The sequence below is a fragment of the Odocoileus virginianus genome, chromosome 17, assembly GCF_023699985.2.
Source record: "Odocoileus virginianus isolate 20LAN1187 ecotype Illinois chromosome 17, Ovbor_1.2, whole genome shotgun sequence".
In the NCBI taxonomy this organism is placed as follows: domain Eukaryota; kingdom Metazoa; phylum Chordata; class Mammalia; order Artiodactyla; family Cervidae; genus Odocoileus; species Odocoileus virginianus.
Window position 1 is genome coordinate 25,088,046 of NC_069690.1, and position 22,987 is coordinate 25,111,032.

Here is a 22,987-nt window from a genome sequence, read left to right on the forward strand (position 1 = left end):
TCCTCTGTTTGCTAGCTTTTATTGAAGGGTCCCACATCCTCACGGGACCCGAGCCAAACCAGAAACCAGACAGGTTTCCCCAAGTATAGCAGGAGGCCTGGAAGGGGGAGGGGAATGACTTATGATCCCACCACACCTCCCTGGAAACAGAAACCCACCACAGACAGACAGACAAGACAGACAGGGGCCAGGACAGGGAGACCTCACTTCCCTCTAGGTTCTCTCCTTCTGCCCCGACTTGAAAAGAAAGTCAAACACTGACTACGCAGCACCCCAGCCCCCCACCCACCCTAGCAGCGTTTGTGGGACCTCCCCAGCAAGGGGAGGGGCCCGAGGCAGCTTCCCATCGCTCTCCTTCACTTTGGTTCGCTCCCGGCAGCTCCGTGCCCTTGTCCTTCCTCAGCCTCCGGCCCAGTCACCCCTACATCTTCTATCACCTACTCGGACCTTCTCTCTCTTTTCCAGGGCCTCCCTGCCTCTGGGGGAGCAGTGATCCTGCCAGCGAGGGGCCCCACCAGGCCCTCTCTACCCAGGATGCGGGGCTCACACGGCCGCCCCGCTCTCCTTGAGGTCAGGGGCTGAGCGCTGCCGTCTCATCCTCGGGGGTGTAGTGTATGGGGGGTAGCGGGGCCCCGGGGGCCGCTGGGCTGGGTATGGCTGGGGCTGCTGGGGATAATAGTTGTGCTTTTTGGGCTGGAAGTGCTGGGGTTCGGGCTGTGCAGAACCCCCTCCCCGGGACCGGCCCCCTCCGTCCAGGGAGTTCCTGCGGGGACGGTGGGACCTGCGGGGACTTGGGGGCCTTCGCGCAGGGGTGGCCGGAGGTGGGGTGAGCTCCTCGGGGGGCTGGGGTGGTGCTGGGGACTCCCCGGCCCCCGCCCCCGGCCAGGACTCTCGGTGCTGGGGGTTGCTCTTGAAGGGGAAGCGCAGTTTGCAGTCATGAGGGGGCACAAAGCGGGCGGGGGGTCTGCGCAGCCCCCCGCCCCGGCCCCCGGAGCCCTGCAGTCCCTGCAGCCGCAGCTGCTCCTGCTTGAGCCAGCGGAGGCGGCCCCGACGGAAGGCAGGGTCCTCTTCCATCAGCCTTGATACCCGCTCCCAGCTCGACAGGGGTGGCGAGGAGGGCCGGGCGGGGGGCGCTCGGTCACTGGAGGCTTCCTCCTCCACTGCCTCAGACCCTTGGGGCTGGGCCCACGTGGTCTCACCAGCTTCTTCATTCTCATCCTCGTGATCCTGGGAGGGGGAGGGGTGAGAGGAAAGGTGGGGCATGAGGAGAGTGGCCTCCTGAGGACATACAGGTTCAGGAGGACATGTGGGAAGGTCCTGGAGCGGGTGGATATCCAGGGTCCTGAGAGGGGGCTGGGGTTGAGGAAGCTGGAGGGACACTGGTTTAGGAGCCCAGACACAGAGCCGGGTGGTCAGGCCCAGTCCAGGTCGGCCACCTCCGAGCTGTGGGTCTGCGTCTGCGTCGTTGGCTTGTAACCTCTATGCCTCTGTCCTCACATGCAAGATGACGTCAACAGTGACAGTACCTATGACACAGGGCTGCTGTAAAGCTACATGGGAAACTCCACAAGCCTCACCTAGAGACGCTCAGCAAATACTGCTGAGTCAACGACATGCCCCAGGATACAGTGGCCAGTAAGAAGGAAAGAAAAACACCTGCCGTCACTTCAGTGCACTGACACAACTGACAAATAAATGAGACAAATATATAACATGGTATGTATGCTATACTTCCGTAAAAAGCTGAATGTATGTATTAAAGTTATTTAATATATGTTATTTATATTATATAGTATATAGAGTACCATGTTATAGATTTTATATAAATACAAAAATATATATTCACATGGAAAAGACCAGAACAAGGAGAGGAGACAGGAGGCCAGGGTGGGAGTAGTGGCAATGAAAGAACAGGAAGAGGTTCACTGAAACGTTATCATTTTAGTGAACACCTCCTGAAGGAAGTGAGGGGTGAGCTATATGGTCTGTGAGGAAAGGCATTCTAGGCAGAGGGAACAGCAGGCACAAAGGCTTTGAGGCCAGGAGTTCAATGAATGGCAAGGACCCAAGCATTTGGAGAGGAGAGCGAGGAGACAGGGGTAAGGGTTGCATGTGGAGTTGTAAGCCTTCGACAAGCATGACTGTCATCATGATTCAGCTGCCTGTCATCCCCCTTCAGCAGGCAAGTGGGAACACAGCCGAAACTCTGTCTGTTGTGAGTAACCCCTATAGCTAGCATGATGCCTGGCACACAACAAACACTCAACGCTTGTTGAGTGAATACATGCAAAACCAGGGTAGGTGGTAACACTATGGCTCACGGGGCCGCTGTGAAGATTTACACAGTGACACATAAGTGCTCAGTACAGTGGCCACCAGAGTCGAGGGTCACCCAGGAGAGGGGTGGTTCTAAGAGTGAACAGTATGTGAACAGCCACTGAGTGGTAACGTAAGGGACTGTACCCTTTGTATCAGTGTTTCTCATACTCTACTGCTCTTCAGAACTACCCGGCCACTTGTTATAAATGCAGATTCATTTCTAACACCCAAAGATGCTGCTTCAGTGGGTCTGAGGCAAAACCCAGGAATCTGCATTTTCAGCTAGGGCCCTGGTGGTTGTGAAGCAGGTGATTCACAAACTACGCTCAGAAGAGCTATGTTAAACGTTGATAAGAGCCTTTTAAAGGCAGAGGAGAAAGGAGGCTGGACTCTGCGGTGGGAGTTCCGGTTCTCACAGGGGAGGACAGTGGGCAGGGAGGACAGCGGGGAGAGGCGGGCAGGCTGGCCTACCTGGGCCAGGGGGATGACCCTCTCCATGCGAAGCATGCGGTCCCGCAGGGCCTGCAGCTCGCGGTCCTTGGTGCTGTTCTGCAGCTTCACCTCCTGCAGGATCCCCGTCAGCTTGTCAATGTGAGCCCGCAGGTCCTCCACCTCCGCGCCGCGGGCTCCCTCCTCACTGCCGCCACCTCCACCTCCACCACCTTCTTCCTCGCCCACCGTGTCCCAGACATCCCGGGCCACGGCCCTCCAGGCGTCCCCGGGCCCCTCGGGCTTGCCATATGTGCGGCAGAGCTCCCGCATCTTGAGGGCGGCCAGGGCCTCGATCTCAGCCCGCCCATGGCGGAAGTCAGCCAGGGCCACTTCATAGCAGATCTCCTTCACAGCCTGCATCTTCAGGTCGGCCATGGTGGCCCAGCGGGGGTCTTTGCCCTGCAGCCGCCTCCGCTGGGGGATCTGGTACACCCTGCGGGGGGCCCTGCGCTTGCCGCTGCTGGGTAGGCCACAGCGCTTGACGATGGTCTGGACCGTGGTGGGGGGCAGCTGCTCGCGCAGGGATGAGATGAGCCGCCAGCTCTCTTCGCAGGAGCGCTTGTCGGAGTCATCCCCACTGTCAGAGTCCGCGTACTGGGGCCAGAGAGAAAGGAGACAGGTGGGGAGATGGCTAAGGACACCTCAGGGCCGTGCATCCCAGCACCTGGAAACGTGGTGGTTAGAACTGTGCAGTGTGGGGCACAGGGCTCGATCTCTGCTTGTCTGCACCTCCCTACAGGTACCTTCTGAGGATCACCATACTTGGAGTGTGTGGTGTGGTGGCTGGAACAGAGGAAGCGAGTACAGCTAATAAGCTGCAGACATGCCAAGTGTGGGTTTCATGTATGTATCACTCAGGACGAGATTAAAGATTTAAAACTCAAGTCCAAGGGACTTTCTTGTTGCTCCAGTGGTTAAGAATCCTCCGTGCAATGCAGGGGACACGGGTTCTACCCTTGGTTGGGCAACTAAGAACCCACATGCCATGGGTCAATTAAGCCCATTCACCACAACTAGAGAAACTGTGCACTGCAACAAAAGGTCCCACGTGACACAACGAAGACCCAGTGCAGTCAAATAAATACATATTTTAAAAAGTAAAAATAAATGCAAGTCTACTCAAAGAATAATCTTAAACAGCTCGTGGGTGCATGCTCAGTTGCTTCACTCACGTTTGACTTTTTGCAACTCCATGGACTGTAGCCCACCAGCTCCTCTGTCCACAAGATTTTCCCGGCAATAATACCGGAGTGTGTTGTCAAGATCCTCTAGGGATCATCCCCACCCAGGGATCGAACCTGAGGCTTCTGCGTTTCCTGCACTACAGACGGATTCTTTACCACTAAGCCACCAGGGAAGTAACAGCACAGGTGGTAAAAATCATACAAGAGGCCCAGGATCAGCAAGAGTCCAGGAAGCCCCAGTCACCTGGGAGGACCCCTCGCTCCTGGGATGTATGGGTTCTTCCCTGGGTTACATTTCTCTCCTGTCTCCTCCTAGACGCCACCTCTACCCCCAGCCCAGAGCCACTCCCTACTCTGACTCAGTGGGAATCAGGCTGAAGTGCTGCCAGCCCAACTCCCACCCGCCTGTCTGCACTCCACACCCCCCAACCCTCGCCTTCCCGTCATGCCCCCGCCAGCCCCTCACCAGCCGCTGCTGCTCCAGAAGAAGGTCAGCCTCTTCCTTTTCCTTTCTGTACTGGTTCTCCAGATCCTGAAGCCTGGATTTGGGTGGGAGGGGAGGCAAAGCTGTGAGGTTCTGGAGCCACCTCAATGGGGCATCTAACAACAGGAAGATGCTGGGGGCTGGGGGCCTGGGCAGGATGGCCAGGAGGGCCTGGGGCCTGATCACTCTCCCCACGCACCTCTTCTCCATCTCCAGCTTGATGTCGATGCCTTGCTGCTCCAGTAGTTCCTTCTGGGCAAAGTTCCAGTCAACAGGCTCGGAGGGCGGTCCTGGGGGAGGGGGGACCCCTCGTTCCCGCTCCAGCCGTGCCTGCTCTGGGTGATTGAAGCGGAACACGTGGTTCTTGCCCATCACGATCCTATTCCCTGGAGGAGGGAGGATGGAGATGTGGGCTCACTCCCCAGAGCAGTACCCCTTCCTCACGCCCTAGGTGTAAGGGGCCTTGCCCACCAATCAAAGGAGCCCATACATCATCTCTCCCTTCACCCCAAGTCCAGGGTGGTCAGAGCCAAGGCTCCCCCAGTTGACCCTGGGAACTGCCCTGTCCCTGAGAGTCACAAGAAGTCAGGAGCTGGGAATCCTCTTCCTCTTGCCCTGAGGCAGCAAGACAAACCAAACTCTGGCTCCTCTCCCCTTCCCAGTCGATCTTCATATCCCACACTGTCTCCTATTTATTTCTGAGTCCTGCCCAGGATTCACCCACGAAGTTCTTCCTTACACAGCTAGACCCCTCACTACACCCTCCTCTACCTGACTTCAGCACCACGGGCTCAGTCACAAGTTTCCCATTGACATAGGTCTCAGCTCCTTCGCAGGGTTCCAGGGTGACCACCACTGAGGCAGGGAGAGAGGAGAAGGAGGGATCAGACTCCAAGGGAAGAGGGGTAAGGTCACAGACTCCCACCCTGCATTCCCCCCCGAAACACACATGCACCCCAGTTCCACCCTCCAGTACCTGTTGGGGGTGCCATGGCCCCTCTGGTGGCAGGCAGCATGGGAAAGGAAGAGCAGAAGGAGGGTTAGAGCCCCAGCTGCAGCTCCCACGAGCCTCGGCGGTGGTGGAGGGGGGGGCGGTGGGTGCTGCCTGTTCACCCTCCACCAGCCTCTCCAGCAGTGGCTTAGCAAGCCTGGAACTCTCAGAGGACGTGGTCTCTCAGGTCCAACTGGTCGGTGGGCCCTGTCTGTCATTCCTGCCATCCAGACGACATCTCACTCCCCTCCTTCTCAAACAACACTGTGCCTAGCCAGGTCTGGATACCTCCAGCAGGCTCCTAGCCCCACTTCTGTCTGATGCAGCTTGCAAATTGCTACCTGACTAATCCTCTCAAGCCACAGTCCACAGATCCCTATCTTCATGAGATGAGAGTAAAGTCAACCCAAGCCACAGTCATCAAGATGCTCCTTGTACAAATCACAGAACCTTCCTCCTGTGGGACACAAAGATGCCTGAGGCAGCTCCCTGTCTTCAAGGACAAGTGCCTCATGCTCAGGGGGCCCCGAATTTCCAAAACCCAGACTCTGTGACTCCTTAGTGGAGGGACACTGAGCAAGTCACCTAATCTCTCAGAGCTATACAATGGGATAACAAAGTCTTTCCATACAGAGTGGCTGAAAGGCTCAAACAGTGATGCACGAAAATGAGTTATTTATGTTACAAGGAATAGAGAAACCAGAACAAATGGTAACGTAAGGCAAAGACAAGCCTATGGGTACTGCGGGAGAACAAAAATAGCAAAGAGGAACTTGGCTTAGGGGCAGAGGACTGGAAATGATCATGGGAAAGTGCTAACTTTTGAGTTGATGCTCGAAGGGAAACTCAGATAAGGGGCAGAAATGGAGAAGATGGCAGACAGATGGAATAAAACATCATTTGTAAAAAAAAAAACAAAAAACATCATTTGTGTCCAAGCCCAGCAATGGAAGGTGGTGGCAGAGGAGAGGATGAGATAACTGTAAGGCCATGAGCTGGCTATTTTGTCCTTATTTCCCACCACGCCCCAAATTTATCCATCCATTCCACAAATATACTGGGCCCTATAATACACCAGGCACTATTTTAGGTCCTGGAAATACAGGAAATAAAAAACATAATTGCTTCTCATACAGACATCACTTCTACTTGGTAAGACGATAAACAAGTAAGTGAGCAAATCATCTAAAGTCAGGGTTGGGCGGTGATAGTTGTAATGGAAGGAAATGGGGCCAGGAGAACACCCAGGTGAACCCACAGACATCTGAACTGAGGCAGCCAGGACTCACAGCTCTGGCCCTAGAGCCAGCCATGCTGCATCCCAACCCAGTTCTCCCACCTGCTAGCTGTGTGTGACACGCTCAGTTGTGTCTGACTCTTTTGCAACGCTGTGTGCTACAGCCCACCAGGCTCCTCTGTGCATGGAACTCTCCAGGTAAGAATACTGGAGTGGGCTGCTATCCCCTCCTCCAGGGCATCTCCCCGACCCAGGGATTGAACCCGGGTTTCCTGCACTGCAGGCAGACTCTTCACCATCTGAGCCACCAGGGAGGCTAGCTGTGTGGTCCTGGGCAAGTCCCCCAACCCCAGGAGCCTCAGCTCCCTCACCTGCGAGCTGGGTGAGACAACACAACGTGCACAGTAGTAACAGCTATTCTTCCACGCTCAAAACCGCATCCCTGCGGCCTGCTCTTCTCAGCCTGTCTTTGGTCTTAAGTCTGCTGTTAAGAGGGAAGGCCCAAAGAGACTAACCCTTTACACAGCCCCCATCTTTGGGGAGGGCTTCCCAGGTGGCTCAGTGGTAGAATCTGCCTGCCAAGCAAGAGACTCAGGTTTGATCCCTGGGTTGGGAGGGTCCCTTGGAGAAGGACATGGCCACCCACTCCAGTATTCTGGTCTGGGAAATCCCATGGACAGAGGAGCCTGATGGCCTAAAGTCCATGGTGTTGCCAAGAATCAGACATGACCGAGCGACTGAACAACGCCTTTAGGGCACAGAACAGCTGCTGTTTTCACTGTGACATAACCAATGTGTGCCTGTCTTCTTCCCACACACACTCTGAGCTCCCCCTCAAGGGTGGGTTGGCTCCAAGGGCCTTCTGTGGTTTCGGTATCACCCTAGAACACAGCTTGAGGGAACCGCAGAACAGGAACTCGGCACTCACTCACTGGGCTGAACTGATTTAACAGTTCACAGCTCACAATGCCGGAAGCGTGTTCTGCCACTGGGGACCCGAACCAGGTGATAATCCACTGACCCTGAACTGGAATGGAAGCCACCTGGCAGGTGTTCAACCTGAGCTGCAGGCCGCGAGAAAGTGTGTTTTCTTATTTTAAAACACACTCTGATATGCCCGTCTCCCATCCCCCCACCCCGCACTGAGGCACACAGCACCAGTTCAAGGTGACAGACAGCTCAGGTATGACACAGCATGGACACCAAGGACTCAGGTGTGACACGGTCAGCCTCCCTGCCCAACTCGCTTTCCAGAGTTCCACTTCACTTGGGCCCAGCTGAACACAAATCACTTCATTAAAAAAAAAAAGACTGAACCAGAATAAAACGTGACCTCAGAACACACCCTAAGTGGTATTTCACCATGAGCATTGTGGTACCACCTGTCAGACACACGACTACCTGAGGGCTCGTGATTCCTGAAAGCTTTTGCTGCTGTGGCCAGAAACAGCTAAAAACCTCTGAAAGTTTTAAGAGCCAAAAGGATACACATGTCAAATAACTGCCTAGAACTTTTACATTCATAGCTGGACAGGTAAGCAGGTTTTCAGAGATAAATTCAGATATCCCACTGAAAAAGTACAAGTTTTCATAAAAAATAACCAAGGTGCTATTCGAGGCTAAAAAAATCAAGCAAGAGGGCTGGATTTCCTCTTCCCCAAAATCTCACTCTCTGGAGCCACAGTCTCCTGTTTCTGCCTTGGGGACCTTCACCACCCCTGCCCCTTGTTAACACTCTGCACCCTGAGGGTGGGTGCAGACAGCAAGGCCCCCACAGCTGACCAGGAGCTTGAAGCCCCTCTCAGGGTGGACACGTCCTTCTCACATGGCCACGTCCTTCTCACATGGCCACATTCCCAGGGCCCGACCTAGGCCTCGGCATCCAGCATGAGGTAGCACTCTCTCTCCTTGTCTGGCCGTTACCTCAGCCAGACATTCTGAGCCAACCCCCTCAGCCATTACCTTCTCCGTCTGACTGAGGGATGCTCCGGAACAGGCAGTGTTGCTCCCGGATAAACTGCCCAGTCAGCTTGATGTCCACATCGACCTGGCCAACCCTGGGGAAGCAACGGCCGACATTTTCTGAGCATGTGTCAGTCATACATATGCCAAGCCCCTTCTGAAACAACATGTTCATCTGACTCAATCAACCAAGTATAATTATTCCCATTTTGCAGATGAGGAAGCTGAGGCTCAGAGAGATAAGTAACTTGCCCAAAATCAGGCAGTGCAGCACAGGTGAAACTGGGGTATGAGCTCAGATCTGCCTGGCTCCAAGCCCACATCTGTTATGTACTGTTATGTAGCAAAGGGGGAAGGGAACCTGCAGTGGGGTGGATGCTCTCAGTCTCGGTTCCCATATCCTTCCCATGATGATCACCAAGGACAGCAGAACAGCCTGTGGTGGAAGAGGAAGGAACACTCCCACCCATTTACCTCCAGGAGGTGACCTCGGAGGCTCTGAGACCTGGAGGTTCATTAGCATTAGCCAGTGAAGCCACCTGCCACGTGGGCACTGTCCCTCAACAGCAAACGTGGTGGTCAAGTTCCCACCCGCTCTCTGCTCCAGGAGATCAGGACCCAGCCGCGCCAGCGCTGGGTTTATTTGGTCCCAGGAGGTGTGTCACGCCCACCAAAGGTAGGCTCAGCTGGTTCTCAGGAAGCCCAGAGAGCTAGCAGGGGTGCAGAAGAGCTGACCTGAGACCCAGAAGGTCCCCATGAGGTCACTAGGAAAGGCAGGTCCCTCTGCAACCAACCTCCAAAAAGAGAGACCGCCCCACAGGCCCAGAGCAAAGGCTACCTGGTGACGCCATCTTTGATGTGGTAGAGCAGACACTCGGACATCAGGGGGTCTTCATTCAGGTTCACCAGGTGCGGAGTCTGAGGGGGAGGGGGCAGCAGTCAGCAGAAGGCCGTCAGGAGGGAGGGAAGCACTCTGGCAAACATCTCTGCAGGTGAGCTCTCCCAGCTCCTGCTGCCACTCATCTGACCCACCCTACCCTCTCCTCACACACAAGACACCCCCACCCTTCTAGCTGCTCCCCAGGCCCCACCAGTCTCCCTGCAGGAAACCTTGGCAGCTACCTGCCCTTGTCCTGCTTTCCCTCTGGCCCCAGACTCATCATTTCCTCCTTCAAAATACATCTTGCCATTTGTTGGGGTGGGAAGGGAGGTAATGAGAAAGGACTGCTCAGACTTCTCCTGCCCACACCTCAAGCCCACCTGACTCAAGTCTGCTTTTGCAGCCTGTACCTCTGGGCCTCCTCCACGACAGGGCCCAGCTCACTTAGCCCAAGCCCCTTTCCAGGGTGTCCTCTCCCCTTCCCAGCTCCTACCCACTGGACTCTGAGTCCTCACTCCTGAAGTAGAGCTCCTACATCCCTGCCTCTCCTCCTGCCTGGAACAGCTTCCCTCCCCGCCCCACCCCCAGCCATCAAAATCATTCATTTCCCATCCCTCTCAGTCTGTCTCAAATGCCACTTCTTCCATGAAGCTTTTCTAAGCCTTCCACCTGAACACAAGATGCCCTGCTTGTTCTCCAAGGAGTTACTGTGGCCCTTCTAAGTGCAAGACCCTACTGAGGCGCCAGGCAGGACACAGAGATGAGTCAAACCCAAATGCTGCTGTCCCATCAGTCAGGAAAACAGAGTCAACATGGGGAGATAAGATTGGGCGTGGAAACACCTCACAAGTGAGAAATGCACGTCTCATAGTAGACTTTCTGAACTTCTCATGCCCTCACTTAGCTTATTCATTCATTTATCCTACTGTATCCTGGAAGGGGCTTATACACAAAGATGAGTACAGTGAAGACCAATGGGAGCTCAGGCGAGTCAGGGGAACTTCATGGAAAAGGCAGTATGGGAGCTGCTCTCTGACAATGAAGAGGATGTGGACATGCAGAAGAAAGGAGGGGTCTGAACAAAGGCAGGGAGGCTGGAAAGCACAGGGTACGGGGAAACACCCAGCAGTCGAGGCCCCATGTTTCTCTGGGAGTTCCCCTGAACGGGAAGCCCAAGGCAATGTCCATGGTGGGTGCGATGAGTATCTATGTCCGATTCTCCACCAGGCCCCTCAACAATCATTCTCCAACACCTGCTCTTCTCTGGAAGGATGGTCCCGCCCCTCTCGACCCTGCAGTGTCTGGCCTGCCTGGGAACGGCAAACACTGATGGGCCCTAGAAGCAGAAAGCAATCTTTCCCCTGGGAGAGGAGACACAATTTAGGACAGTGCTTTTCAATCTCTGTTCGGCCCAGGAACCCTTTGTTCACATGAAACCTTACCGAGAAGCCTAACACATCAAGCAGATAAGCAGAGAGCTGCTCAGGTCGAAGTGGGGGTGGGGGACCCACAGTTCTGTCCTGCTCCCCACTCCCCCTAACCTGGCCCCGTGAAGGAAGCTCCCAGCCAGGTTTGAAGACCACCAGCTTAAGAAGACTTAGGCCTGGGGCGAGGTCCCAGAAGGAGGGGGCTTTCCCCAAGGTTCCTGGCTCTCCCCAGGACAAAACTGGAACTTTGGCCCCAAAGACCCAATTCTTCACTGGACCTTTCCTAGGCTGGAGTCACCCCCGCTAAACCTGTTTCTTCTGTGAGTCTAACAGCTTTCTCTCTGAAATCCACATGACTTTTAAACCCATGAGAATGGGTTCATCTTCACCACCAGGAGAAAATGCAAAAGTTACCTCCTCTAAGACACCTTTTTTTTTTTCATCAATCAGACTGGCAAAGATGAAAAAGGTGAAGAGGGTGAATGAACGTGGGCTCTCAGATATGTTGTTCTGGGAGTCTAAGTAGGCATGGTTAATAATCTCTGGAGGCAAAACAGATCAAAATCTGACTGTTGGACCCCAAATCTCCACTTCTAGGAGTTTGTTCTACAGACCGCAAACTATTTCTAGACTATCTTCTATAACATTGTTTATGGTATCAGAGAATGGGAAATGACCTAAATGTCCATCAGTAGGAAGCTGGTTAAAAAAAAACAATTATTTGATGTCTATACAATAGAATATCCTGACACTGTGGGGAAGAAAAAAAACAATAGCAGACAGAACTATGAGGCATTGTTATGTGAAAAAAATAACATGTCAGGTATGGAACCACTACGACTGCAAAGAGAGGAGTGTGCCTGAGTATGTGGCTGATTTTCTATACACACGCCTGCACGCGCAGAGACCACCTCTAGAACACAGTGGAAACTGCTAACAGGACTCGCCTCTGGGAGGGGAAGCTGAGGGTGGGAAGGAAGGTTTCCTTTTCATGCCATACACCTCACGGCATGTGAATGCTACCTTTACAAGAATGAAACAAAAGCCCCTCCCATTGGTCCCAGACTTGAGCAGGTGGCATCCTGTGCAGTGAGAACCCTGTCAGTCTGTCCATCCCTCCCGACCTCTCCACAGCCCTGCAGCTGTGGCAGAAGGTCCAGGGGTACCCGGCACCCCAAGGTGATGGATGGGCAAGCCACGCTGAGAGCCTCTTTCCAGCCCCTCCTCCCAAGTGTAGGCCTCTTGGGGACCCCAAAACCCCAGGGACCTAGCCCCAGACCTGACCCCTTAGCCCTGCCGGCCGCTCTCCATCACCCACGGACAGCTCTCTCGCTCCCCGGGCTGAGCCTCAGGCAAACCCCTCTCCTCTGTTTGGATCCTAGTTCAGGGGTTCCTGCTTGCTCAGTCTCCCAGATGCCCTGTCCACCTGAAATTTGGAGGGGTCTCCTTCCAATAATCCACCGCCTGAAAGGGGTGTGTCACTCTTAGGGCCCAGTCCCATTATGCTTGGTACCAAGGCCCCAGACAGGCATGGCTCCCTTCCAGTGCTAGGACTGGAAGCTCCTGCTCTGCTCACACTGGCCCCGGGACAGCTGTGCTGGCCCCAGTCCACTCTGGTTGGTGGGTCCTTGTGCTGTACTGGTTGTTACAAGGTCTGAATATCACTCCTCCCTCCTCCAACTGAGCCTCATCACTCCTGCCCTGCTTCCTTCCTTCCTCCCTCACCACAGAGACTTTCTGAGCTCTGATTACACCAGGGGCATGTGCCAGGTCCCACTCTGGCGACAAGATTCCACATTTGCTCAGCCCCATGTTTTCCCTGCTCCCACCACCCCATCCATCTATCAGGCTACACTTTCCGAACCACCTTCTTCAGGAAACCAGTTTCCACAAGTCTCCAGGCGGCACTGATACATCCATCTTTAAGCCCTCTGCTGCCTTTCCATCAGCATCTTACAATTTAGTGTTCATTCTTCCTCTATTCCTTTACAGTCTTGTCTTCCCAAGCTAACTTTTCAAAACGTTCATGTTTTAGGTTTGGGGTTTTGTTTGTTGAGTAGGTATCACACGCACAGGGTTGTTGTTGTTTAGTTGCTAAGTCATATCTGACTCTTTTTTGATCCCATGACGGTAACCCGCCATACTCCTCTGCCCAAGGGGTTTCCCAAGCCAGAATCCTGGAGTGGGCTGCCACTGCCTACTCCAGGGGATCTTCCCGGCCCAGGGATTGAACCTGCATCTCCTGCGTTGCAGGTGGATTCTTTTTCACTGAGCCACCCAAAGTAGGTCACATGCACAGCATATAAAATCCAAATGATACAGAAGAGCACACCGTGGAAAAGTCACTTTCCCAATCAACCTGTACTCTCCCCAGCCTCTCCCTTCCCCTGGGGTAACCACCATAACCAGTTTCTTATGAACCCAGAAACACACGCTATGCATGAACTCACACACGTGTGTGGGCTTCTGTCTGTCAATACCTAGGTCTTCCCTGGCATCCTTCTGTGGTCCCTAGATGGACGGAGAAGACAGGGACGGCCTGATAACACAGACAGCAGGTGGCAGGAGTGGGGACAGAGATGATGGAGGGCCAATCCAGAGACCTCAGGAAGCAGAGTTAAAACTGACTACCCTGTCACCCCAACCCTCTTCTCTCAGCACCCAGAGTCTCCCAGGCCGCCTCATTAGGCCCCTCACTCACCTTCTTTGGAGAGAAGACGCCCACGGTTCCCCCGTCTTCTCGGACAGCCACCCCCATCTCAGCCAGCAGTGCTTCTCTGTAGGCACAAGAGAAGTGAATATTGGTCTTATCCTCAGGACCCACAAACCCATTCCTGGCAGGGCCTGACCTCCCCTCCCCACCCTGCTCCTTCCCAGGCTCCAGCTGTGGGCCCCACCCCCACACCTCTCCATCCTCAAGGCCTCCGTCTTACGGAGCTTCTCCTCCCAGGTTTCATTCAGCTCAGCAATAATCTTCTCTGTCTCCTGGGGGCACAAACAGGCATGGATCAGGACAGTCCGGGACAAGCCCTCCCGGGGGGCCGTGCTACTCCCAGGATACCTTCCTCCTCCTGGACCCTGGCTTTGGAGAAAAAACTCCCAGCGGCCCCCAGGCCCTGCCCCTGTCTGCTTCAGCATCCCACCTGCAGTCTCTCCATGGCCTCCTCAGGCCCAATCTGGGGCTCGGCGTTAGGGGAGAATGAGGGCTCCAGCTCCCCATTGTGAGCTGTGGGAGATGATGGCGAAACTGGGGCAGAGGGTGACGACAGAGCCGGCAAAGCACCTTCGGGACTCCCTTCGTCCACCTTCCGGCCTAGGAGGGAGAAAGAAGTAAAAGGAGGCTAAGGAAAGATGCATCTGACAAGAGACAGAGACCTCACAACAGACCAGTCTGTAAGGACTACAGAAGACGTGTGGTCCACCCCCACCAAGTGGGAAGCCTTCCTACTACAGTCTTGACGAATGGACACTGAGTCTCTGCTTGTTCCTCTCCAGTGATGGAGAGCTCACTACTAAACAAGGCAGTCAGTTCCTTCCACTGTTAGATGACTTGCACCATCAGAAAGTGCTTTGCTGTGTTGAGCTGAAACCTGAAATGTACCTGTTTCTAGTTCTGCCTCTGGGATGAGAGGGACTACACTGTTTTTTTTTTTGCACAAGTCTACCCTTCAAATGTGCAGAAGCCAACATTGCATCTACCTTCTCTTCCTAAGAACCTTATTTTCCCCATCATGCCCCTGAGCACCCTGACTCCTCAAAGGGATGGACCCCAAGACTGAATGCAGAACCCACGCTGGACACAGTTAACATGGATCACAGATTCTCTAATACAGATGCCATTTCAGGGTAGAGAGACCAAGCCTCACATTTCAGAAGTTACTCCAAGTTGACTGTTATTAAGTTTATGATCAATTTAATTCCCAATGTTTCACAAGAATTTCTGTCAAAGCAGATGCCCAGCAGTCTATTCTTAATGACTTACTGTGTAAGTCACAAATGCATGAATGGCTATTTACTCCTGCTCCTATCATTTCAGTAGTTTCAGGAGCCCGTCAAGGTCCCTCTGAATCCTGCCTGCCCTGCCTCAGGAGGACCTGTCCCGCCCAGTTGTCACATCTGAAGGCATGATCTGTCACCTCTTCACATCTGCAGCTAAGTCATGGGGCACATACGGGCTTTTCTGGGTAGTGGTCCCTCCCCGGCTCCAGGCCTGGGCAAAGGCAAATCAGGAGGGAAGTGGTGGGCCCAGGGTCCTCCCGAGCCTCTCCTCCCGGAGGCCCACCTCCCAGGGCCGAGGCAGAGAGCCCTTGAGCCATGAGCAGCTCCCGTAGCCGGGCCACCTCTTCCTGCAGCTCCCGGATCAGCCGGGCGTTAGGGTCCTCATTGATGACAGCATTGCAGCGGATCTGCTTGGTGCGGTCAGCATACCTGGGTGAGAAGTGAGGAGCAGGACAGGTGAGGGCCAGACACAGGCGACCTTGGTCTGCTGCCTGATGCCCTCTCTCCCTCCCAGGTTTCCTCACAGTGGGGTAGAGTTGAGGGTCAGCCTCTCTCATGCACAGGCTCCTGAGCTACCAGCCTCTGAGCTCCTGGCACTTCTCATGTCCCACCCCAGCCCTGCCAGAGCCCCACCTGAGGGTGCTAAGAGTCTCTTCATAATTGATGTCCGCGGGGCTCAGGGCTGCAATCATTGCTGTGCGGGAATTCCCACCTGTGAATGGAGAGCACAGGAAAACTTAAGCCGGGCGGAGTTCTAAGAAAAGTCAGACTGGGTCTCAGGGGCAGGGGGGCCTCACTGCCCAGGCAGGGGTCTGAGAGGGTCGCTGTTCAAGGTAAGGCGAAGCTAAGAGTTGGTGAAGCTGATCATGAAACTGACAGTCAGAGAAAGTGGGGACATCAGACCTCTGTGGGATGGTCAGAGGTCAGGGAGAGGAGGGTGAAGTCAGAGGTGGCTGTGGGGTCTGAGGGGTCACAGGGAGCCCCAGGTCAGTGAGGCCCTTGGCTTGGCAGGGACAGTGTGGCCTTGATCTCGGCATGAGGACACTGTCTAAAGGATGCCCCAGGCTCCGGCGGGGAGTCAGGGGACAACTGGAGGACTTGAAGTCCCAGGGCTGGCAGTGGGTCTGGTCAGATGCATCAACAGGGGTTAGCAGGACTGGTGGCAGGGTTGGGGGAGAGAGGGAGAGAGAAAGAGAGAGAGAGAGAGAGAGAGAAAGAGAGGAGGAGTCCCTCACCCAGATTCTCCTTGAGCAGCCAGGTGAGCACAGAGTCCCTGTAAGGGATAAAATCCGACTTCCGCTTCTTTGATTGCTGAAGGACGGAAGGGGGAAGGGGGGTCAGGGTGGCCACCCACTTTGTTCACTTTCCCAGAGTCCCTTCTCTTCCCACATCCAGCTCTCACCATGTCCGCAAGGGCTGAGATCACCTTCCCCAGAGTGGTCAGGGACTTGTTGATGTTGGCGCCTTCCTGATGAGAGGAACGTGGGGAATGAGGCCTTCTCCCACTCCGATCCCCTTCGCCCCTCCTCACCACAGCCAGAGCCCCAGGTTACAAGCAGAGACCACGGCCCTCAGCGCCCAACACTGCCCTGTCCATCCCGCCCAAGTGCCTCACCTTTAGGCGCATGCCCCGGGCCCCTGAGGAGTCGGCCCGCTCGCTGCCAGCAAGGTCCACCAAACTGATCTTACTGACCTGGTCAGAGGAAGGAGGCAGGAGGTGACTGGGCAGTTAGTGGGGGATGGAGAAAGCCAGGAGTGGGGGAGGGAGGGGGAATAGATAAGACAGTGAGGGCTTAGTTACTTGTCCATTTGTTCACTTATTTGTTTACGATGTTCACATGCCCGCTGTGTGCCAGGATAAGGCACAGTGGGCTCCCAGCCCTGCCCTGACAAATCTAGTAAGAAGGACAAACACTCAAACAGGAGGTTGTATCCCACTGATCTGATGGAGAAAGCACAGGGCAGGGGGCCGTGGAAGCCCAGAGGAGGCCCTCGACCAAGCCTGGGCAGGGATGGAGGACACAAGCCTGGCTTATCTCATCTCGGTCTCTGTGACCAGGCGGGAGCGGGTTCCTACCTTCTCTGAGTCCAGTCCAGTGAGCTGGTCGTGACAGCGCTGTGTGAAGACAATGGTGAAGACAGCGTGGGAACGGCTGCTGGTCTCATTCATGTTGGTAGCAGCCACGGTCCTGGGTGGGGGAGGGAGCAGTCAGTGGGTCCCGCCCCGAATCTTCCTAACCCCGGCTCCCTTACCCCTCCACCCCGTCAGCCTGCCTCACCGCGCCTTATTGCCGCAGTCCATGAGGTCAGCAATGTCAGCGTAGGAGGTCACAGCCAGTTTAGACAGGTCCTGCACATAGGGGCCCAGGATGGGGTGCTCTCGGACCCGCAGAGAGCCCCGACTCTTGGGGTTCAAGAGGTCTCGTACCCTCTCGCAGTAGATCTCCATGTAGCTCACCTGAGTGGGAGGAGCAAACTAAACACCACAAAGCTAACAACCATACCCAGTGTAAAACTTACCCTGGACTCCCACTGCATACAACACGGGTAACACGGAGTGTTCACTATGTTTACTCTGCATTGCTAGGCATTTTACAAGTACAAGCTCATCTGATCCTCCCAATAACCCTAGGAGGGGCCCCTGACCATTATCATTTTAGATAAACATCCTCAGGAGCCGAAAGAGAAATTGTTTGCCCAAAGCTGGTCACTAACTGGCAGAGCCTGGAATAGATCCCACGCTGCCTGACTCCAAAGATGCCCTGGTCTTAGTCACTCTGCTCGCCTCCTCCCTACCCAGGGGACACTGTGTACCACCGCCAGCCCCCTCCCAAAACCTGGGCTTACCTCCACAGAATAGGATAGCTGAGCACTCTGGTTCTTACTAACACGAGAGAAGAGGTCCTCACAGAGCTGGAGGGAGACACAGAGAGGCACAGAGACGCTGCTGTTCACAACACACCTGTGGAGCCCAGCACCAGGCCAGGCCAGGTCTCCGGTGACCCTGTTTAACCCTCACCACAGCCCCAAGGGAGGGAGGGGATCGTTCGCATTTTACAGAAGCGAGAGCCACCTCTGAGAGGTTGGCTTGCCCAGGATCTCAGACTAGTATTCAGTGAGCCAAAATGCAAACCCAGAGCCCATGTGCAAGGCCACAGTGCTGCAGTCAGGGATAATATGGGTCAATTCTCAGCTATCCACAACTGGTTTTTCCTATGGTCAATGCCTTGACTATGGTATATGAGTCTACAGCAGAGCTACACTTGCAAATAATTCCCCGAGACAAGGTAAGACAGCAGAAAGTGGTAGAAGCAAGCTTCAGACCCAGCGCTCTCTGCCACCAAAGCAGTGGCTCTTCTCACTAAGCCTTCTTGGCCCTGAGGTCCAGGCTGTGGCCAACCTCAACCCTCAACACCTTCCCTATTTCTGAGGACCTCAGAGAGCCGTCACCCTGAGACCTAGGCCTTCCTCCCCTAGAGGCAGCTGAAGATGCTCCCGCCTCGGCTTCCCTGCCAGGCCCCATGAGTACCTGGGGCACGATGCCCTGCTGCCCTGGCTCCTGCCGCCCCATCATGGTGTAGGACTTCCCAGCCCCCGTCTGCCCATAGGCAAAGATGCACACATTGTAGCCTTCAAAGGCATGGAGCAGCATCTCCTCTCCAATGTCCCGATACACCTGCTGCTGAGATGCAAACTGGGGGTCCTCCGCCTAGGTGAAAGGGGGCAAGAGAGACAGCAGGAACCCTAAATGACTTTGTCCTTGGTACCCAGGTACCCAAAAGTCCTGTGTGCTCCCCACCCCCATCACAGTCCTAACTGTCCCAGAAGATCCCATCTGGTCTCCTGCTGGTCCTCATTTCCCCAGGGACTCTGCCTCCCCCTCCCAGGCGGAGTCAAAGGCACAGGGTCCTACCTACCCCCACCCACGGGTGCTGGTCCTCCCAACCCATCCCCTGGAGGTCCAGTTTCCTAGCAATGCCCCCCTTCCCCAGGACCTAAAGCCCCTGTCCCTCATTGCTTAGCTCTTTCCCCAGCCCAGCAACCTCACCGAAGTGTGTGACCAGTAGGAGTAATCGAAAGTGAAGCTTTTGGGGGCATCCTTGCTCTGTTTGGGATTGATGATGGCTGAGAGCAAAGGAAGTAAGGCCAAAGTCAGGTACTCCCAACCTCTGCCCACTCCCCACAAGCCCCCAGAATCCAGGTATCCCACTCCCCACCTCTATCCTAATTCATCTCTCCCCTTTAACACTCCCCACCCCCTCCATCTACTGAAGCTAATTTTGGCTTCCCGGGACCCGCCCCCCTCCCGGCTGCCTCCCTGGATTGGGCAATGGAGGGCTTCAGGCCAACATTCCCCCTCCCAGGGACTGGGCGCATGGCAAGGCCAGCCCCTGTCCTTACAACCAGCACCTGCTCTGCGCCCAGCGCAGCCCTCCTCCCGGTTCGGCCCAGCAGGCCTGGCCGGTATAGTGGGCCTAGCCTGCCCTGCCTGTGCCCAGCCGGGCCCCTGGGACTCACTCACAGGTGGTGCTGCCCTGCATGCTGACCACACACTTGGCATCCTGGCTGGTCTCACGGGCGTTAAAGGGCCGAACTCTCACTGCCACTTTCACTGAGGCGCCAGCCATGGCTCCGGTACGCCCACCCTCCTCAGCTGGAGAACAGAGACAGAGGCGGTGTCAGAGGGGCTGGGGGGACCCAGATGTCGCCTCCCAGCTTCTCCCAGGAACCAGTCTCTCCACCCCGCCCCGTCCCCAGCTACCCAGCCCCTCAAAGACCCAGTCTCTGTTCCCCTGGCCTTCCTCCCAATGTCATTCTCCTCAGGGACTCCCGGAGGTGCGCCTGCCTCTCTCCCCAGCCATATCCCAGCTCACAGGGACCTGGGTTGTCATCCCAGAGTTACCTGGCGTCCTGGCCCCAGACCAGGGGAGCTGTATCAGTTCTGGCTGCCACCGGCCCTCGTAGGAGGAGCCCCATCCTACACTGGGGGCCTGGCCGCGCCAACTGGGGCTGTGGGGGAAACCCTGGTTGTGGGGGAAGAGTGGTTAGGAGGCACCAATGGCTCCAGAGGTGTGTCTGGGCTGCCAGGGTTGGAGGGCAAGGGGTAGGGGGTAATGTCACAAAAAGTGAGGCCGGCTGTCCCTCTGGAGTGGCCAAATGCAATGTGAATCCAAGGGCAGGGATGGTGATATTTTTATTCCTCGTCACTCACAAGTGTACTGGACGTTCAGATAGAGAAGAGAGAAAGAGGCTGGACAGAAGACAATTCAGACACATGGGCAGAGACACTGAGGCCAGTGGGAAGCAGGGGCAGAAAGTCCCCAACACCATGACACTAAGAAAACCAGAGAGACCAAGACTGAGATTATGCTACAAGGGAAATAATGGAAGAAATGGAAAGGAAGACCTAGAGGACAGCAAACACAGAAATGTTCAACAGGCAATACTAAAGCACAAACTGTAAGCCCAGAAAAGAAATGATATGAGAGAAAATCCCAAACATAAGACCTGCCTTAAAATTTCCTGACAAGGTCAGTCAGGGAGAAGTAGAAACCAGTTCCCACCTAGGGTCCATGACCTGCACACAGAGGGAGGGACTGCTGATGGGCAAAGTCCAATGGCTGGAGATATAGCCCAGAACTGGGCTCCATAGGGCCTGCCTGTAAGCCCCAAACCCCTTGCCCAGCCCCCAGCACTTCCTCTTTAGGCTCCAGGACAATGGGCAGGAGAGGGTGGGGTTATCCTGTAACCATCCTACCATCCCCCAGAGTCCTCTGTTAAGGATCCAGAATACCTGTGTTTAGGGGACGTAGGGTCCCCCTGAAAAGCGAGAGAAGGGAAAGGAAGCAGGCAGGTCCCAGCTCCAGCCTGGGGCTAGTGCAATGGCGTCCACTGCCCTGGGGAAGGTGCCAGGCTGGAGCCCAGGAATGTGGGTGATCTGGTGCCCACACCCAGGGAGGAGAAGCTGAGCAGCCCACACCCACGGACAACAGGGTGGATGGTTGTGAATAGAGATCAGGGATGCTGGGTCCCCCTTCTGTGGCCCTCAAGGGCCTCAAACCCCTGTCCTGCTGGGCCTCACCTCACCAGCCTTTCTGGCCAGGGCATGGGAGAGGTGAGAGGGCAGGTCTGTCCAGGACAGGGAGTAGCTGAAACCACAGAGGCTGTCTAGGGGTTCGAAGAACAGCCCTGACCCCCAGACCCTGAGTAGTGGAGGGAAGGGACACTGATGGGGACACGTTGTGGTGACGCCCTGACAGCTTCTGGGACTGGGAAAGGGGTGGCACTGCTGGGGGTCTGCGGGCGTAAAGGACTCAAAGAGAGGTAAAGGGGTCGGCCGGTGCACTGTACAGGGCGGGGGGTACCGGGAGGAGTCGCGGCTAGGGTGAGACCGACTGACCGCAAAGGGGTCCTCGGGCCACCTGCATCCTGCCCGCCCTGCAGTTTTCACACAGGCCCCCGGCCCGGCCTTTCTGGGCGGCCATGCGGATCCTGTCCTCCAGTCCAGCCAACCGACGGCCGGCCCGGGCCTGGCACCCCTCTGCGCCTCCGCGGGACAAACAGCACATGATCCCGGCTCCCGCGGCCAGCCGGCCCCCACCGAGGGGTGTAAACCGGGACCCCGGCTCCCCGCCCCCCTGCCCGGCACATTCCTCCGCGGGCGTCCCCTCCCTCACCCCCTCCCCCCTCTTCCTCAGCTCTCACCTCGTCGCGGCGGGGCTCCCGGAGCGGCTGGGCAGAGTGCAAAGGGACGAACTTTCCGGGAAGAGTGAGACCGGAGAGGAGGCGATCCGGGGCCGGTTCGGGGCTGCCCCCGCCCCTCGCCGGGTCCCCGGGCGGCGGGCGGCGGACTCGCGCCCCGGGGGCGGCAGCAGTAGCGGCGCCAGCGGCCGGCGCCCGCCCGGGCAGCGCGAGCTGGGGCGGGAGCAAGGGGCGGGGGACCGGCGGGCGCGCGCGCGCGGATGGGAGGGCGGGCGCGCGCCGTCGCGAGAATGGCCCGGGAGCGACCCGGACAGCTGTTAAAGGGGCAACGTCCCCGGGACTGAGGGACCCAGCAGGCGGAGACAGGGGAACCGAGTTGCGGACGCGGGAGGGCGACCCGGACGCCGAGACTCGGGAGGCCAGCGCCAGAAAAGACGGGAAAGGTGGGGGCGGACCCGGGTAGGGGACCCAGGCCCCTGACTCGCGCACGTCGCCGCCGTCGGAGGCGCGCTCAGGGGGCGGAGCCGCCCTCCAAGGCCCGCCCAGGAGGTGGTGCGGCTCAGGCCCCGCCCCAAGGCTCGAGGCATTGGTCGGCTCCGCCCCCGGCTCCGGTCGCCGCCTCACTCCTCCTCAGCGCTTGTTGTAACGTTCTAGAATTCGACGCGCAGCTGTCTCAGGTGCCCTGGCCAAGTGCAGTCGGCAGCGGCACCACAACCCGGGTGTTGTGTCTCTGCCGGGTTCTTAGGTTCGACTGAGCCCGCAGTGCCATGTCGCCCCCTCAGGCCCAGGCCACCCCTGTCTGCCCAGCCTGGCCCCAGCAGGCCTCAGCCCCGCAGGGCCCACCACCTGGAAGCCACATCAACTCCTCAGCCCCCAAATTGTGCCTTCAGGCTTAGCAGCTCCTCACGCCTCGGGTCAGCTGCCAAGGGTCCCTTGAGCCCCCTAAGGGGCTTTCCTCCAAGCCTTCCCTCCGGACAGGACTTTCCACCCCCAACGACCTCCAGGCTCTAGCTAACTCCTCAGCTCGACCAGATTCCTCGGGTCCTCTTCTGCCTATCAGGCTCAGGTTCCCCTCCCAGACTTGGCTGCCCGCCCCCCCCCCCCACCCCGCGCCGCCCCGCCGCAAGCCCGTCAACCGTCCAGGACTGTTTCTATCTTCCTTAGCCCCATCTTTCTCTTAGCTCTGGATCACCCAACTAGACACCAATTATCTAAGGTCTGAATGTCCCTCAGCGGCCACATGCTCTCTGCTCTGGCCCAAGATATTCCATTAAAATCCCATTTGCCCTTTCAGCCCAGCTTTACTGGCA

The 22,987-nt window shown here is 56.4% G+C and overlaps 2 protein-coding genes across 10 annotated transcripts in view; one reads left to right on the forward strand and one right to left on the reverse strand.

Annotated features, from left to right (window-relative positions):
• KIF1C (kinesin family member 1C) lies at positions 1–21,940 on the reverse strand. Of its 3 annotated transcripts, XM_020912955.2 has the most exons (24): positions 21,681–21,936; positions 19,879–19,999; positions 19,498–19,629; positions 19,024–19,100; positions 18,505–18,684; positions 17,823–17,888; positions 17,255–17,433; positions 17,053–17,164; positions 16,591–16,668; positions 16,378–16,443; positions 16,211–16,286; positions 15,609–15,687; positions 15,259–15,404; positions 14,120–14,289; positions 13,882–13,961; positions 13,678–13,753; positions 9,508–9,587; positions 8,670–8,764; positions 5,251–5,334; positions 4,679–4,865; positions 4,462–4,534; positions 3,057–3,405; positions 2,791–2,883; positions 1,122–1,227 (listed from the first exon to the last, which is right to left on the reverse strand). In XM_020912955.2, the coding sequence occupies exons 3-24, from the start codon at positions 19,601–19,603 to the stop codon at positions 1,214–1,216; spliced, it is 2,466 nt and encodes an 821-aa protein (XP_020768614.1). In that variant the 5' UTR covers positions 19,604–19,629; positions 19,879–19,999; positions 21,681–21,936; the 3' UTR covers positions 1,122–1,213. The 3 variants fall into 3 exon arrangements, with proteins under 3 accessions (XP_020768613.1, XP_070335042.1, XP_020768614.1); XM_020912954.2 differs by having other exon boundaries at positions 1–1,227; positions 2,791–3,405; positions 21,681–21,940; XM_070478941.1 differs by lacking the exons at positions 19,879–19,999; positions 21,681–21,936 and having other exon boundaries at positions 1–1,227; positions 2,791–3,405; positions 19,494–19,623.
• The window catches only part of INCA1 (inhibitor of CDK, cyclin A1 interacting protein 1), a 6,178-nt gene continuing 5,125 nt past the window's right edge, over positions 21,935–22,987 (forward strand). The window contains exon 1 of one of the 7 annotated variants that reach the window (XM_070478942.1): positions 21,935–22,120. The gene's annotated coding sequence lies outside the window, so the exon portion shown is untranslated. The other 6 variants (XM_070478943.1, XM_020913054.2, XM_020913053.2 and 3 more) reach the window with 6 other exon arrangements.

Bases quoted from the DNA above. Each gene is read 5' to 3' on its own strand.
- KIF1C (XM_020912954.2), bottom strand. From the start codon at position 19,603: ATGGCTGGCGCCTCAGTGAAAGTGGCAGTGAGAGTTCGGCCCTTTAAC. The intron at 4,866-5,250 runs GTAGAGGAGGGT...TCCCTCCTCCAG, and splicing joins GCCCGTGGTGCTGAAGTCAG to GGAATAGGATCGTGATGGGC. The intron at 1,228-2,790 runs GTAGGCCAGCCT...TCCCCCTCCCAG, and splicing joins GGGTCATCCCCCTGGCCCAG to GATCACGAGGATGAGAATGA.